The following is a 17,435-nucleotide window of genomic DNA, read 5'->3' on the forward strand; positions in this document are numbered from 1 at the left end:
ATATATATATATAGCATACATATCTCTGCTTAATGCTGAGACAGGACTAGCGGTTCCATCAGTGATCTTTGGTGTCTGTCTGGTGCAGAATCTTAATTGCAATGACCTCAATACTGAGCTCCCCAGTAAAGTTCTATTGTGTCTTTCATGCCCTGTATCCCAGAGGTGGAATGTATTACTCACAACTCTGCTGCGGCTCAAGTTTGTGAGATGGGTTAGTGGAGGCAGTCACCTAGCTGCCTAGCTCTGTAGTTCCAGAAGCTTAGTTCACAGGTACTGGCATTGGGCCAGCAGTTTGGGGGCTCCGCCTGTACTGGGTTTCACCCTGGTGGACCTGCTGCAGGGTTTCCAGTCTAAGATGTGAATTTAATTCTTTCTTCCTCTCCAAAATGAAAGGCATTACTTTCCATGCTTCTTGGAGTTGGAAGAGGGGTCACAGAGGCAACTCTTTCCTTCATGCCAACTTCAGGGTATCTAACATTATTATACTAAAATTGGGCTCTATGACATCTCACTTGACTTCCTAAGTTGCTGTGATGCTAGGTTGGTGCATGAATAGCTGTTCAAATTGTTGTGTCATCTCGTTCTGCTTCCTTTTTCTGTTTTGATACTATGATGCAAAATTTCTTGTCTGTTCAGTCTTAAAGTAATTGCATTACTGGACATGGTTTAAAAATTTAGCTAATAGTATCATACCATTTAATTAAAAGTCTTTATAGAGTCATTGTTTGATAACAGAAATTAGAGAAGAGAATTTGGAGATAAGTATTTGATACAGATATTACAATACTTTATTTAAAATTTGTGTTTGTAAAAGAGTAGATAAAAATCAGGAAGGTTTGAAAAAGGACAATGGACTAAACTTTAGGATTCGTAAATTTGGAGATCTGTGTGACATACTTCCTCAGCTAATGAGAACATTAACACAATAGAAAACAAAATTGTTTCAGCTTTTAAGCAGAAGTCCAGACTTGGGCCCATACACCCTAAGAGTGGGCCAAAGAGAATTTTGAGGTTTCTTTAGAGTTTCCAAAATTTTTCTTTTCAGAGAGTAATTAGTGACCTGTGCAAAGACTGTGGTTTTGATTTGGTCAGATTCTGTGAACCACTGTTACTCTTTTTAGTACTATAAATTTTCCTAATTTGAGGCTTGGGGATATAGTTAGGGTTTGAATTGTGGTATGATACAAGTCCTGCGGTGATTCACATACCCTGCTTGTTAAACTGAGACACAATTTTGAAACATGATACAGATCTTTTTGATCTATTATTTTATATGAATTTTCAAGTTATGATCATCACTGCAACTACTAATACTGTTTTCAAATATTGACAACAATAATTCCAACAAATTCTACCACTTACCTTTATACTGTGTTTAAAACTGCTTACTAATCACCTCCTTATGGAAAGTAAAGTAGTGGCTTATTTATCATCTTAGTACCATGAGAACCCTGTGACACTGTTATAAGCAAGGTTTTATTTATTTATTTATTTTTTGGTTTTTTGAGACAGGGTCTCACTATGTAGTTGAGAGTAACCTGGAACTCATTATGTAGCCCAAGCTGGTCTTGAACTCACAGTGATCCTCCTGCCTCACTCAATCCCGAGTGTTGGGATTACAGGCATGTGCCAACACACCTGGTGCTATGAGCAAGATTTTAATGAGATATTTAAGTCTTGGAGGATAACTGGCTAGCAGATGGAGATGCCATTCTTTCAGAGTGAACATTGTGCACAGTAGGAAAGAGAGAATGAAAGCAACTGGTATGGTTTGAAATTCTGAGATCATAGTAAAGAAAGGATCAGGAGAGAACAGAAACTGGGCAGTATGAAGTTCAGCCATTGGAAAAGTCTTCATCTAGCAACGAAGGTGTTTGATTCTGAGAAGTGTCTTTATTGCCTAAATGAGGAAGCTTACACCTCAGGTAGTTAACAAAGTTCCTAAAGCCTCTGTACTCAGTGTGTGGCCCCTGGCCAAGAACATTAGAATCACCTGGTAATTTATTATAAGTACAGATTCTTAGCTCTGCTCTAGAATATACTGAAACAGAATTTGCATTTTAACAAAAGACCAGAGTATAACCTTTATATTGTTTTTATGTGTGTTTGAAAAGAAATGGAAATCCCAATATGCATACCTTTTGGCCACTTTTAAAAATTTAACATTGTGTAATGGGGATATTTCTATGTTACTACACATGGATAAACATTATCCATTATAGATAGAAAGTAAGTTATTTTATCCACCCTGTTGATAGGTTTTCACACTAATTTAATGTTTTAGGATTATAAATGACACTATTGAGAAAATCTTTGCCAGTCACTGATTAGGACCTCTGCTGGATCTTGTTTCCTCTCAAAGGCTCTGTTTCTTTCATATCTCCCTGCTTTAATGGACCCTGTGGGCACATCATTTTCACTGACCTTTAAACTTAGTCTGAAGAGAGGAAATTGCCCACCATATCAAATGCTATCTGAAAGCCACTTCAGAGTGTGGCAAAGTGAGCTGCTTCTGGGTTTGGGCCTGCAACAACATGTTTTCCTGTTACTCTGGTGACATCTGCGAGCCCAAAATTCAATCGCAGCTTCCATACTAGCAGCCAATTCGCGCCACTAGAGGCAGGGCTAGTGCGCCTGCGCAGAGAGCCCGGAAGCGCGGCGTCGGACGGTTGCCTAGCAATAGTCGACCAGTAAACTAGTCGGAACTGGTCCTGACTGAGTTAAGTCCGCTATCACTTGGCGGCTACACAGAGGACGGCCATGGGTACCCCGAGGGGTTCCTTCGTCCCAGGAGACGCGGAAAGCCTGAAGGTGGAAGTTCAACTACGAGTGAGCCCGTCAGAGATGAAGTTCTTTGATGCGCTGGAGGGGAAAGTATACCGCCTCCGGCTTACTGTACGCAATCTTGGTCGATGGAACAAGAAAATTCGGTTTGTGGAACCAACCAAGCCACAGGTGACACGCCAAGGGGTGCTGTAATCAGGACTTGGGAGAGTGGGGCTCCGAAAACACTGCCTCCCCCGGACACTCCCGCTGCCTCCGGAAATAGATTCTGGGCTCCTGAGGAGGTGGGGGGGGTTGGACTTCCTGGGCTTTGGTGACTTAGGTGTGTATAAGTTTTGTTTTGTTTTATTTTCTCTTTTGCTTGAAATTGGGATGTGGGGAGAGTAGGGTGGAGGAAAGTTGGATCTAGAACCTCATTGTGTTTTCATCCTGATTTGGAAAGAAGGGAAGGTTTTCCGGGACTACTCACTTTTAACAATCCCAAATTTCTGCGCGTTGGTTTCATGATTAATTCTGTCGTTGCCTTAACCAATGAAACTACCCTTTGAATCATAAAGTGCCTGATACATTCAAGAGTTGTAGAAGCTGTGATAAGTTTTATTATTTCATATTTTAACAAATATTTGTTGAGCACCTACTATATAACAGGCAATAGGTGTAGAGAATACTGATTGGATATTGCCTTGATCTCATAGGACTTAGAAACTAGTGCAGGGATTTTTGTACAGGTCTAAACATCATCAAAATTAATGTTCTAAGAGACTTGCCCTGCTTTCCAACTTCAAAGCGGATGGAATTTCATCTCTGCCTCTCATTTTAGATCATGTGTGTGCATGAATGGCTATTAGTTCACAAGACTTTTGATATAGAAAATGTGATGTTTTGATATATAAGTGATGAATAGCTGAAAAATTTCAGAAGATATTTCTTGTGATAAATCACAATAATATACATGGATTTTGTGTGTGTGTGTGTGTGTGTGTATATATATATATATATATATAGACAGAGAGAGAGAGACGAGGTCACTAATTTGTACATTAGTTTATGTATATTTGTACATCAAACCTATGTTAATGATTAAGAGGGCCATTAGAAAGTATTTTCATTTTCTATTTTCTACTCTTAAAAAATGTACTATTTTTTTTGAGACAGGTTCTCACTACAGGTTCAGACTTTCCTGGAACTCACTATGTAGTCCAGGCTGGTCTTGAACTCTCAGGAATCCTCGTGCCTCAGCCTCCTGAGTGCTGGGATTACAGGCGTGTGCACCACCATGCCTGGCTAAATGTACTATTATTTACACTGAAAAAAGGTCTCAGAAGTAAATCTTGATGAATTTATATACCCACAGAGCTATTATTTTATCAAATCATAGAATATATTCAGTACACCCGGAGCTCACTAGTGACCCTTCCCTAAAATAGCTAGAGTAATTGCCCCATGGAAATCACCAGTATTCTAAAACCACAGATTACTTTTGCCTTTTCTTGATTTTTGTATAAATGCATTCATGATTTTTGTATTTGAATGTTTTTTATAAAATAGTACATTTCAAAAGACTATTAGATCTAAAAGTTCTTGATCACTCAAGATATTTTAGAATTAGTAAAATATTTTATTATTTCGCTGCCTTGGCATATAATGATTGAACAATAGAATGTATACCTGAAAATACTTTCTATTGAAACTCAAACTGGCAGTGATTCTTGAATGTGGGAAAATACTATTGCATGGGTATTCAGGGGACACTTGTATGGATCATTTCTGTAGTTTAAGAAGAAAATGATACAATTAATTTTACTTTGGTTTGTATCTAGAGTGATACTGGAAAACAATTCAGGCCAAAAGTCTATACATTGACAAGAAAATAGCTAGATATGCTTACTAATTACAAGCCAGTACCAGTATGAGTTTTTTTATTTTTTTTTTGCAAGATAATTGTATAAACTGCTGATCCTTCATAGGTATAAAGTGAATTAGGGAAGAATTGAATTAAGATGAAACACATTAACTGTCTTGGGGCAAATAAGGAAATGTGAAAACAAGGTGCTGTATAAAGTGCATTAGCACCGTAACTATTATATTTACTTAAAAAATTATTCTTTTAAGATACATCACAACAGTCATACATTTCTTAAGAATGAAGATACATTCATCATAGAATATCCTTATGTAAAGTAAGATGGCTACATTATTAAGCAGTATAATCATATGGGGTCATCATCATATATGTAGACTGTCATTCACTCAAACCTCATTATGTGGCACATGACTGTGGTTATTTTCTACCCTAGCATTAGATGTATTGTGCATCCCTTACATGCCATATAGTGACATTTATCATCTATCATGGGTTGCTGATAGAAAAATAAAAATATGTAGTTCTTAGTTTCAAGGAGCATAAATTTGATAGTTCTGTGCTTACTTTTAAATATCCTTCAAACTTACTGACATAATCCATATAATAGTGTTTTGCTGATTTGTGTGGCTTCCTGTTTAGTCAAGCTAGTCGTATATGACTTATATTGCCCTCACTCAGCTCAGACTTTACTTTTGACTCACATTTTTATTATTCCCATCTGTGAAGAAACACCTCTTTCCTAAATCCAATTTGCTTTTTTTTTCCTCATGGAGTTTATTGGTACATTTTAGGTATACAGTACAGTTACATTCATCATTGGGATCTTGTACCTTTATTGCAGGTCTTGAAAACAATTCAGGCCAAAAGTCTATACATTGACAAGAAAATAGCTAGATATGCTTACTAATTACAAGCCAGTACCAGTATGAGTTTTTTTATTTTTTTTTTGCAAGATAATTGTATAAACTGCTGATCCTTCATAGGTATAAAGTGAATTAGGGAAGAATTGAATTAAGATGAAACACATTAACTGTCTTGGGGCAAATAAGGAAATGTGAAAACAAGGTGCTGTATAAAGTGCATTAGCACCGTAACTATTATATTTACTTAAAAAATTATTCTTTTAAGATACATCACAACAGTCATACATTTCTTAAGAATGAAGATACATTCATCATAGAATATCCTTATGTAAAGTAAGATGGCTACATTATTAAGCAGTATAATCATATGGGGTCATCATCATATATGTAGACTGTCATTCACTCAAACCTCATTATGTGGCACATGACTGTGGTTATTTTCTACCCTAGCATTAGATGTATTGTGCATCCCTTACATGCCATATAGTGACATTTATCATCTATCATGGGTTGCTGATAGAAAAATAAAAATATGTAGTTCTTAGTTTCAAGGAGCATAAATTTGATAGTTCTGTGCTTACTTTTAAATATCCTTCAAACTTACTGACATAATCCATATAATAGTGTTTTGCTGATTTGTGTGGCTTCCTGTTTAGTCAAGCTAGTCGTATATGACTTATATTGCCCTCACTCAGCTCAGACTTTACTTTTGACTCACATTTTTATTATTCCCATCTGTGAAGAAACACCTCTTTCCTAAATCCAATTTGCTTTTTTTTTTTCCTCATGGAGTTTATTGGTACATTTTAGGTATACAGTACAGTTACATTCATCATTGGGATCTTGTACCTTTACATTGCAGGTCTTGGTTCTCATTTTTTCTCCTTATCCCTGTCCTCCCTATTTACAAATACTTTATTTCCACTTTTTCATTTTCTCATGTTTTTTTTTCTTTTCCCTTATTTGCCTTTTAAGACTAGAGAGCCAGGGATTTAGCTCAGTGGTTCCTGTGCCTGCCTTGTAAGCACAAGGACCTGTTTGATCCACTGTACCCCCCCCCAAAAAAAAGGAATTAAGAGTGGTCCTTTTTTCCTAAGAAATCTTATGATAGCACATGCAGTTGTTTCTGTTATTCAATACCTATTGTGTTTACTGACATTCCTTGTATTTTGGACTTGTGTCCCAATGATTCTTGGTAAATATTGGTTTTTGCCTAAATGGTCAAATCATAACATGCTAAAAGTAGCATGAAAAGCAGTTGGCATTAGAATCCTTGACTAATTAACTTCAGTATGATCTCTATCTGATCATAGGTGAAGATCATTACAGATCCAGGATGAAGGAGAGATTAAGTTCTATAGTCAAATAAATATGTATTTTTGAATCCTCACCACATGAGTGGCTTTCTATGATAATTATTCTCTGCAGATCCCAGTTTCTTTATCTACATGATGACAGCCTTAGTATCAACCTCACAAAATATTAGAAGTGTATTAAATTATATAATAGATGAAGAATGCTTGCTACCTTGTAAATCTTCATCAGAGATCAGTTTTCTTCTTTCTACCTTCATATTTTTCTGGAGTTAGCAAATGTTATTAGAGAACAAAATTGTTTTTTTCTTTGATCTATTCCTTGTTTATAGTTCCTCCAAGTTATGAATCCACATACCCATGCATGGCTGGTTTCCATAGTGTAGTGGTTATCACGTTCGCCTAACACATACCCATGCAGAAAATATATAAACTATTACATGCTACACACTATATACACATGCCCACATCCATGCATATATTCAGGAACAAATTAGGTAATCTTTTGTACAAATAGATGATTATAGTTAATAATGTAGAGTATACTTTAAAATTGTTAAATGAACATGTGCATACACAAAAATTATAAGTATGTGAGGTGATGTGTGTGTTATTTAGCATTATTTGCTTATTCCACAATGTATGCGTGTATTAGAACATCACATTGTACCCGCTCATAAATATATACAATTAGTTTTTGGCAATTAAACATAAAATTAAAATTTAAGAATTGTTTTACTTTTAGAGCAAGAAGAAGAAATATATTTTGATAATAACATATACTTCTGACTATGGTTGCTCACATTACTTTCTTATAAATAGTTAAGATGTATAGTTTTCAGGCTGGGGATACTGCTCAGTGGCAGAGCATTTGCCTAGCATATCCTGGGTTCATTTCCCAGTATACCTCCCCCTACATGTATAATTTGATTCTTTTTTTTTCTCCATTGAAGTTCAAATTGATGTTAACGGATTTGGAAAAAGAACTTGCTTCTGGCCTTCAGATGACAGTTGTGGTGGAGTATCGTCCTGATAAAAATGAAGATACTTTTGACCAACTACTTATTGTAGTAGAAAATGAAACAATAGTAGTTCCTCTAATTGGGTATGTAACCTTCATGTTTCATGCTGACATTTTTAACAGTTCAAATAAAATAAAGGTCAAAGTAATCTATATTTTCTGTCACTCATATCTGTACTTTCCATATAGCTGAACTTAAATGAATATTTTTTAAAACAACTGTAGTTTTTGTAAAAATGGAAGCCTCATTCTCTTTTTATTTAAATATCTTTAAGCACTGGCCAATGGAATGTATCATTAATTAGATTTTTGCAAGCTCATAATGATATTTAATTTAATTTTAAAGCACAGTATCATCATATTCACTTAAATAAATTTTAATTAAAACATTTGGCTTAAAAATCAAGACTGCTATTTTGTGATTGGTTGAAAAATGTGGACAGTTATAATGAGTATTAAACAGATGAACTAACTCACTAATTTGCAATTAACTTTGATAGAAATTATTCATTTGACAGGATGAATTTTCTTTTCTTTTTGTAATGAAAAAGTATATTTCCGTGTATTGTAAAAGTTATTTATTAAAGTGTTTTATATCTACATTCAGAATCCTTTTTTCCCCTCAGCAAAATGTGATTTTATAGAAGTTATTCTTTTGTCTGCATTTGTCCACTAGCTACAGACTTAATATTGGAATGTTTTCTGCTTATTATATAGTATTTGACATATGCCTTTTTTAATCTCCCCATTTTTTATTTATATAAACTAAATTTAGATCTGCAAATATTTTGGTTCTTCATATTGTTGAATTCTGATTTAGTACACCACCCTGTTCTGGGGAATCAAAAGAGTTGACACATGATAAGAAAGCTAGTAACCTATTACAAATATTTAATTTACATTTTAAAATTTAAGTAGAGCATTTTTAGTGCCTTTTACACTTTGACATGGCCACGACTGTAGCACTCAGATTTTCTTGCTTATGCTGAGGATGAAGTGAAGGTTTGAATATGCTTTTTGCTCATGAAAATAGAGATTTTAATGTATGCTTTTTCTCATCAGAGGTGCATTTCTTACCAGGAGTTGCAACATAAATATAGCACTTCTCCCATTGTGCATGGTGCGTAAAGCAGAAGGAAGGGGTGTGTGTGTGTGTGTGTGTGTGTGTGTGTGTGTGTGTGTGTGATTGTTTAGATACCACTTTATTTTTAATTGATATGACTAAAAATTCATGTGCAGATATATGAAATAAAGCAGATAGTTTCCTTGTGCATTATTCCCGCTTTGCCCCAGTAATATTTTGCAAAATTCTAGGATAATACCACAACTAGGAAATGCAGTTTGATACAGTCTACCTATCTTGTTAAAACTGTCACAGCTTCACATGATCTCTTTCACCCTCCCTTTCTCCTTTCCTCCCTTTCTCTCCCTCCCTAACTCCCTCTTGTGTCTTGTCTTGGTCTGTGTGTGTGTGTGTGTGTGTGTGTGTGTGTGTGTGTGTCTGTTTCTAAGTTCTCAAAGTTCTATACAGTTGTATCACCTATGTAGGTTTGTGTACCCAATAGCACAGTCAAAATACTGAAGGATTCTAGTACCCAAAAAATCTCACCTGCTGCTTTATTAGAACTGCACTCATCTCCTTTCTGCTTCTCAGGCAACATCTCCAATCTGTCTTCTATAACTTTGCATTCAAATATAGTATATAAATTAAATCATATGAGCATATAACCATTAGGGGTTGGCTGTTTTTCCCACTCAGAAAATCTCCCTGGAGATTTAACCATGTTGAATGTGCTAATATTTTGTTCTTTTGTATTGCTTAGCAGTATTATATGTATATATTATAGTTTAATCATTGATCTATTAGAGAGCAAAGGGACTGATTTCAGCTTTTAGCTGTTGCAGGTAAGCTGCCTTAATATCGTCATACAAGTTTTATATGAACATAAATTGTTATTTCTCTTGGAGAAATACCCATGTGTGCAATTTCTGGGTTATATGGTAATTGCATGTTTAGTTTAGTAGAATATTCCAAGTTGTTTCTTAGAGTGGCTGTAACGTGTTTGTACTCCAGCAAAGAGTGGATGAGTAATGCACCTTTTCTCCATTCTTGCCAGTATTTGTTGCTGTCACTATTTTTAAATTTTAGACATTTTGATAGATATGTAATAAAATCTCATTGTGATTTTAATTTGCATGTCGGTGATAACTTACAATGTTGCATGTTCTTATGTGCTTCTCTGCCATCTGAATAGTCTCTTTTCTGAAGCATTTGCTAATGTGTTTTGCTTGTTTTTATATTTTTTTTATATTAAATTTTTCAACTTCTTTGATTCTAGATACGAGATGGATATGTACTTGGAAATCTTTTAGCCTGGGCTATGATTTGACTTGATCTAAGAACATATTTTATAAAGTAAAGTTTTTTTCTTTTTAAAATTTTATTGATTCCAGTTTGTCAAATTTTCTTTAATGGTTTACAGTTTTAGTGTCAATTCTAAGACCTTTGCCTAAGCCTTTGTCCTAAATATTTTCTATTTTTTATTTTTAAGTTTTATATTTGTATATATGGTATAGTTTACTGTTTTTTATGAAACATAATTTTATGTCAAGGTTATTTTTATTCCCTGTAGTTCTGCAATTGCTTCAATCTCATTTGTTGGAAAGGCTTTCTCTATTGAATTGATTGTAAACGTTTGGAAAGAATATCAGTTAAAGGCCTGGGAGTGTCATTCAATGGTAGAGCCCTTGCTTAATATTTGGGAAGCCTTGCAATCCATCCCTTGCAACACTACACACACACACTCACACACACGTGAAATCGAGCGTGTTTGTGATTTATGTCTGAGTTTGGTACTTTGTTCCACTGGTGTATGTTTCATTACATCTCACAAACATCATGGGACCTTAATTACCATCACTGTAGTACATAGTGTTTCTTAAAATCCAGTAGACTAATTCTTCGCACTTTATTTTATTTTTTCAAGATTACATTAGCTAGCTTAATTTCTCTATATAAATTTTAGAGTCAGTGTTTCCCACATAAAATATGCTGGGATTTGTTTAGCCTACAGATCACTTTGAGAATGTTGACATCTTTACTGAAGTAAATTTCTAATTATTGCACAGTTTCAATAGGCTTTCAAGTGCCATTATCAGTTGATTGTGGCACTTCCTTCTGGAATCCATGCTTTTGGATGGAAGGCATATTTTCACTTAATGTAGTATTTCCTTATATCAAATGTGTGTTTTCTATCTGATTTTATTATTTTTATCTTTAATTTGTCAACATTTAATTATGGTGTGTTCATGTTATTTTCTTGGAATTTATGACGTTTGGGTTCATTCAGCTTCTTGAACCTGTGTATCTGTGTCTTTTGTCAAATTTTAGAAGTTGTAGCGCTAATATTAACATTCTTTAGCCTCATTCTCCTCTCCTCTTGAGACTTTAGAGTTACAAATACAGAATTTTTTCAAATTGTTATACAGATCTCTGAGAGTTTGTTTATGCTACTCTTCAGTTGCATCTCTCTCTCTGCTGTTATGACTGGGTAGTGTACTAATTTTTCTTTAATTTCACTGATTTTGTCTTCTGTCATCTCTATTCTAGTATATTTTCCATGGTCAAGTTTTTAATTTTGGTTGAGTGTGTGTGTGTGTGTGTGTGTGATGAGAGAGAGAGAGAGAGAGAGAGAGAGGGAGAGAGGTTTCTTTGTAACTAGTATTTTTTACTATTTCCTATTTATTCATTAGTTTTAAGAAAATTTGAAATTATTTATTGAAGTATGTTTTGTTAACAGCTTTAAATTCGTTGCGAGTTAATTCCAGTCTTAGGTTCATCTCAGGGGGTTGATATTATTTGATTGCCTTTTCTTATTATAATTGTGCATTGCTTAGTTCTTAGTATGACAGGTAATTGTTGATTGCATATTGAATATTTATTCTCCTTTTGTATATTGTGCTTTCAGTGGTAATTTAATTTTCAATATCTTTGTGATATTATTTTGATTCATTTGATTTGTATTTTTATCACTAGTGTTCCCACTGTTCCGTAATAGTGCTGCCTGAAAGACTGCAGGCATTGTTTTCTAGGCCTGGTTACTGATATAGTTTGGTGGAGACATATGATGAGATCCCTATATAAGTTCTCCCTGGTTGAGTAGGTCCTCTAGGTAGGGAGAGATAAATTCTAGGAAATTCTGAATTGTGGGGCAGTGAGGTTTGTCTTGCTGTTCCAGTTGTATCTAGATCTGCCTTATTGGTTCCGCTACCCTTTCCAGGTTTCTTTCAGTGGGGGAAGAGGGTCAACAGACACAAAAAGAATTTGCATATGTAATTGCTTGTTCCTGGTGGTTCTTTCGCTGGTTTTCCCCAAACACTTTGATATCTCATGGAAGAAAAGGAGATTACCAACCAGGGAAGGAGAGTGCTTTCATTTATCTTTTATGATTGGTAGACTTCCCAGCTGATCCCCATGGTGGGTGTTGTCAGGCTCACGTAATATTTTTGGAGACATTGTCATTTTCTGCAGGAGAAATGAGCCTAACTGGGCTGCTTTTCATTTTGAGGTCAACAGTCAGAAAATACTGGGTCTGAGTGTCCTTCCTCTATTAGTTGGAGGATTATAATACACCCTGCTCCTACTATTCAAGCAGTCCTAGAGTCATAAACCAGCAAGCTATCCTTTCAACAATTTAAATGCTTTTCTTTTGCTTGACTTTTGTAGCATTTTTAGGGTATATAGTTGTTTTTAGTGGGGAGTAACATGGAAAAATGAACTATTTTATGAACTCTTATCCAGATCAGAATTTGTGTTTATTTCTGTACATTATACTAAAAAACCTTTGAAGTCCAGTAAGGGTTATTTTCCACTATCGTTTAAATGGTATGCTTTGGTAAATATTTTCAAAACTGAAAAATCCAACTTCTTTCATAATGTTTGTGAATAGAATGTGTTAAGAAAAGACACTTTCTTGGAGTGAATGTCAACTTTTATTTCAAATTCTCTGTATAAGGATTAAGCATGAAATACCTCTTCTATTTATTATGGAGTCAATCCTGAGAAAGAAGGCAACTCATAGAGAAATTAATGTTTTTTACTTCTACCTTTCTAGAAATCATTTTGGGATTCCAAAGTTGCTCTTATAGATGCATAATATAATTAGTAATTTTAACATATTTTCCTTGTACTGCTAAAAGCTGTGTTCCTCTTGCACACTTAAGATACCTAAGCTTTTCATCATTAATTTGAATAGTTGCAAAGTTGTAGTAACTTATTTGTAGTAAAACATTGCTTTAAAAATAGTTGTATACCTCCTTAAAATATATCCAGCAAAATGGAAATAACATAGTAATTTGTAAACAGTTGAAAAATTTGCCCCATTTCTTTCTTCCCTTCAGGACTAGTGATTGAATCTAGGGCCTCACACATGCCAAGCAAGGGTTCTCCCACGAAGCTATATCCTCGATCCCTAATTTTATATCTACAGCATCACACTCTCAATAGGGATAAAATACATTTGCAGATATTTATATAATTCATGGACTGTGTCTGTGGAGATATACATATGAATATATATATATATATATATATATTATGCATATAAGTATGTATATTAGCAGATTTCTTCTAGTCATAAATCTATATATGTTTTTGACATTTTTCTGAGTGACACTAATACAGAGTTTATCTGTCAAACTGATACTTACTATAAAAGTAATGTCATTTAGGTAGCATATTCATGGCTGATGTTTACTTATTGCTTAAATGGATTCTACATGTCTTTTATTGCCATTTTAAAGTTTTTGATGTAAATATTGAAAAATTGTCTCCATAGTGAATAGATTGATGAAAATGGATTTTATTGGAGTAATGGCTTCCAGATTTTTGAACTCTAAATTTAACATCTATGGTAAAATTAAGCAGATATTTATCAAGTATTTTTAACAGTTTATCAACAAACTCAACTGTATACTCCTATTAAAATATTGGTAGAAGAAAACTGAAAATCATCTTCATGTATATAGATTTGTTAGACATTTTGGTCGTTTACTTTCTCAATATTAATACCAGTATTTCTAAGTTCCCTATAGTATAGTGTCTCAGAAATGTTTCTACTTAAACAATAAATAAGAGTTAAACTAAGGAAAGATGTGATCCAGCTGCCCTTTTGTATGAAACACTGGAAGAGGAATTGTGAAAAAGGGAATAAGAAAAATTTGGGGGTATCAACTTGTTATTAAGCTGTCATATCTTATGAATGAGTCAAATCTGGAAGATGCTTTTCTACCAGAAGATATTCATGTACCTTTCAGAGCATTCCTGAGTTTAAAGACCACTTCTACTTACCAAATATGTCATTGATATTCTCTTCTTCAGAGATTACTTCAACTCTAGCCATTAGACAGGCACTTTCTCTGATGGCTGGCAAGATAGTCTGCTGTCCTTAGATTCCAGCTGTCTTTGTATGTTTTTATGTGTATGGAATCAAAAAAGTTTTCAAGATTTTCATACAAGAGTAAAGTAAATCAATAGGAGAAGCAGATAAATTGTAATGTATAAGTAAACCCTTAATACTGAGTTAGATTCTCTTTCTTTCTCTGTTGTCTTTGTTTTCCCTGCCCCTCTCATCTCTATCTACCTATTTGTTTGTATGAGGGAGAAGCTTGTAGATTCTTAAGAAATAAATTTTAAGACCATTTTTCTATATCTAGTGAAATAGTTTTAAAACAAGTGTTTGTCTTTACCTTTCACATTATGTGTCTAATCGGCTCCTCTTTCAAATCCAGGAATCTCATGATTGATGCAGTTATGTATACTGACGTCATTTATTTCCTTTTCCTAGCACAAAGTTATAATATCTTTTAGATCAGAAAATGGATATTTCTTAGTCTTGACTGATCCTTGGATTACTGTATCTATAATTATCCAATATTATACAAGCACTCACATATAAACACATATTTCAGAAAGAAGGCCAGAAAATACTATTTGTTCGCCACTGCATAAAGCAATAGTTGAAATTGTTTTGTTCAGATATCTTTATTTATCCTGTTCTGTGGGTATGCCTTTATGTGTGTATGTATGTGTGTAATTGTATTTTGGAGATTGTGCATTGTGAGGAGTAAATGACTTAATGCATGTGTCTTGCACATAACCTAGAAACTAAATAGTGATCTCTTTTTGTTTATCATTGATGTTATTGTTAGGTTTGAAGCCTAACAAAATGAATTCTAAGCTTTGCAATCAATACCCAGACCGCTGCTTAGTTAAATCATTTAAACTTTTTTGAGTCTTTGGCTTCTTATTAAAAACAGAAGTGATGATAATTCCCTAACTTTTGGAAATTTTGTTAGTACTAAACAGGTTCATACTCTTGTATTAACTTTGTAAACTATAAATTACTATTCAAATACAAAGTAAATGCTTCCTTATGAAATATGTGTGTTAGATGATAATTTTTGAAAAAACATGTATGAACACATGCTACATGCATATTATAGTGAACACTTCAGGTTAGGGACACATATGAAAACTCCAATTTTATAATTTTGTACTTAGATTTTGCTTTATACCCCAAATTATATGTTACAGCATCCCTCCTTTTATTATATCACATTTAAATCATTCAAACTATTTTATTTTATTAAGGTCAGTTCCACCTTTTCTGATGAAGGTCAAATAATATATTGTAGACTTAAGTGGACTAAAAATTTCAAATATGTTTTGAGTAACCCAAATATTGAAATTAGTATGTAGCCTCTCAAGGCTAAGTATTTAAGAGAGAATACTGTACACTTAAGTGCATAAATTTTGATTTCTTTGTTAAAAATATATCATCTTGTTTCCATATGTTTAGTTCATTAATTTCTTTTATTGCAACTATATTTTCAGTAAATGTGCAAGGAAACTAAAATGTGTTTTAAGGAGTTAAAAGTGTCTATATATGTCCCTCTGGTTTAATTAAGTAGTTATTATGATTATTGCAATTAATTATGTGGCCCTTTTTCTCCTCTCAGGTTGATTCCATCTTGTGATTTGGAAATTGAATCAGTAGTTGATTTTGGCATATTAGTTTCAAACAGTAAATTACATTCGAAAGAGATAAATATTAATAACCGTGGCACATTTCCAGGTAAGTGCTTACAGTTGTATAAATGAATTCACTTACAATTTTAGATGAAAAATTATGCCCCCTTTTTTTTTTTTGGTACTGGAATCAAACTTGGGACCTTGCCCTTGCAAGGCAGGTGACAGAACGACTGAGCTAAATCCCCAGCCAAAATTAAGTACTTTTAAATGTATACCTTGTGTTATTAGTAGATAGATTCTCTGATTCAGTAATATATCTGTTATTTGAAATAGCTCAAAACCAAAGACCCTTAGGTAGTATGACTAAAAAGAACAGATAATACAATAAATAACTCAGGAAAAAAATCTGTCTACTTATGATTCTGATTAACATAGCTGATTCTCTGATGACTAGTGATCTCCATGTAAATAGCCAAGAAGGTGTCATAGAAGTGATATTGTTCTGTTCTTATAGCCACCCAGAGACAGAATTAGGGCATGATGCCTTCTTAGCTGTGTGATATGGGACAAATTTCTTTGAGAATGTTGAAATTGAGATTCTTTATAATAAATAAGTAATAAAATGTATGATGGTTGTGTACACACTTAGAGTTGTGCATGGTACCTGGCTTATCAGAAGGTCTCAATAAATATTTGTCCTCTTTCTCTATCATAGTCAAAGTTGAACTCACATCATAGTCTCTAGAAGATGTTTAGGAATTCTTTTGCCGAAAGGATAAATGCTTCTCTCTTCTCCAGGCTGGAATTCAGCGATGTTTATTGTGGCCTAAGAGTTCCATGAAAGTGTGTGTGTGTGTACATGTGTGTACACATTTGTACATACTTATTCATTGGTGGCATAGTCATAAAATCACTTATATTTTCATTATTTTGATCACACGGTGAGGATCACAGAATGCAAGGTTGTTATTTCCCTGTATGTAACATAAGGACTTACCTCCAGACAAGAGGGTGCCCTCCCAACCCCGATGGCTTGTTGAATATATAAACCAGATCTTAAATCTAAACTTCTTTCCCATTAACTGGGGCTGCCTGATTGAGCACTGGCAACTATTATGAAAAAATCAATCCATCACATTACTGATTTCTTCCTAGGATATAATAGAATAAAACTGATAATTATTCCACATTGAATGTTGGTTATTTTGATTTCAGTGCTTTGTTTTCTTCTTTTCTATTGGTGTATATTTGTGATACACTATAATTTCATTAATCTTGGGCAGTTTGTGCGTATACATATCCCATCTTTAGAAATTTTAGAAAATAAAATAATACAAATAAAAATCTCTCAATCGTGGATCACTGTGATATATCTATAACCCTTCAGAGCCTTAACCACAATAATATATGCTTTTTAGTCTAAATTCTCACCAAATTTTACAATTTTATTACATGTGAAAGCTCTCTGAGGAAAAAAGAGATAAATTAAATTTTAGTTGAATATATAATATTACTTAATGAGATAAAAGAAAATTAAGCTTCATATTTTGGTCCA

The 17,435-nt window shown here is 33.9% G+C and overlaps 1 protein-coding gene across 1 annotated transcript in view; it reads left to right on the forward strand.

The window, feature by feature from the left end:
• The first annotated feature begins 2,734 nt into the window (after positions 1 to 2,734).
• Positions 2,735 to 17,435, forward strand: part of Cfap47 (cilia and flagella associated protein 47) — a 423,126-nt gene continuing 408,425 nt past the window's right edge. The window contains exons 1-3 of the mRNA XM_033760546.1: positions 2,735 to 2,958; positions 7,781 to 7,932; positions 15,868 to 15,983. Of these exons, the coding sequence (XP_033616437.1) occupies positions 2,764 to 2,958; positions 7,781 to 7,932; positions 15,868 to 15,983 (463 nt within the window). The 5' untranslated portion in view covers positions 2,735 to 2,763. The remainder of the gene's footprint in view (positions 2,959 to 7,780; positions 7,933 to 15,867; positions 15,984 to 17,435) is intronic.

The sequence above is a fragment of the Fukomys damarensis genome, unplaced genomic scaffold, assembly GCF_012274545.1.
Source record: "Fukomys damarensis isolate Sample0158 unplaced genomic scaffold, DMR_v1.0_HiC HiC_scaffold_39, whole genome shotgun sequence".
In the NCBI taxonomy this organism is placed as follows: domain Eukaryota; kingdom Metazoa; phylum Chordata; class Mammalia; order Rodentia; family Bathyergidae; genus Fukomys; species Fukomys damarensis.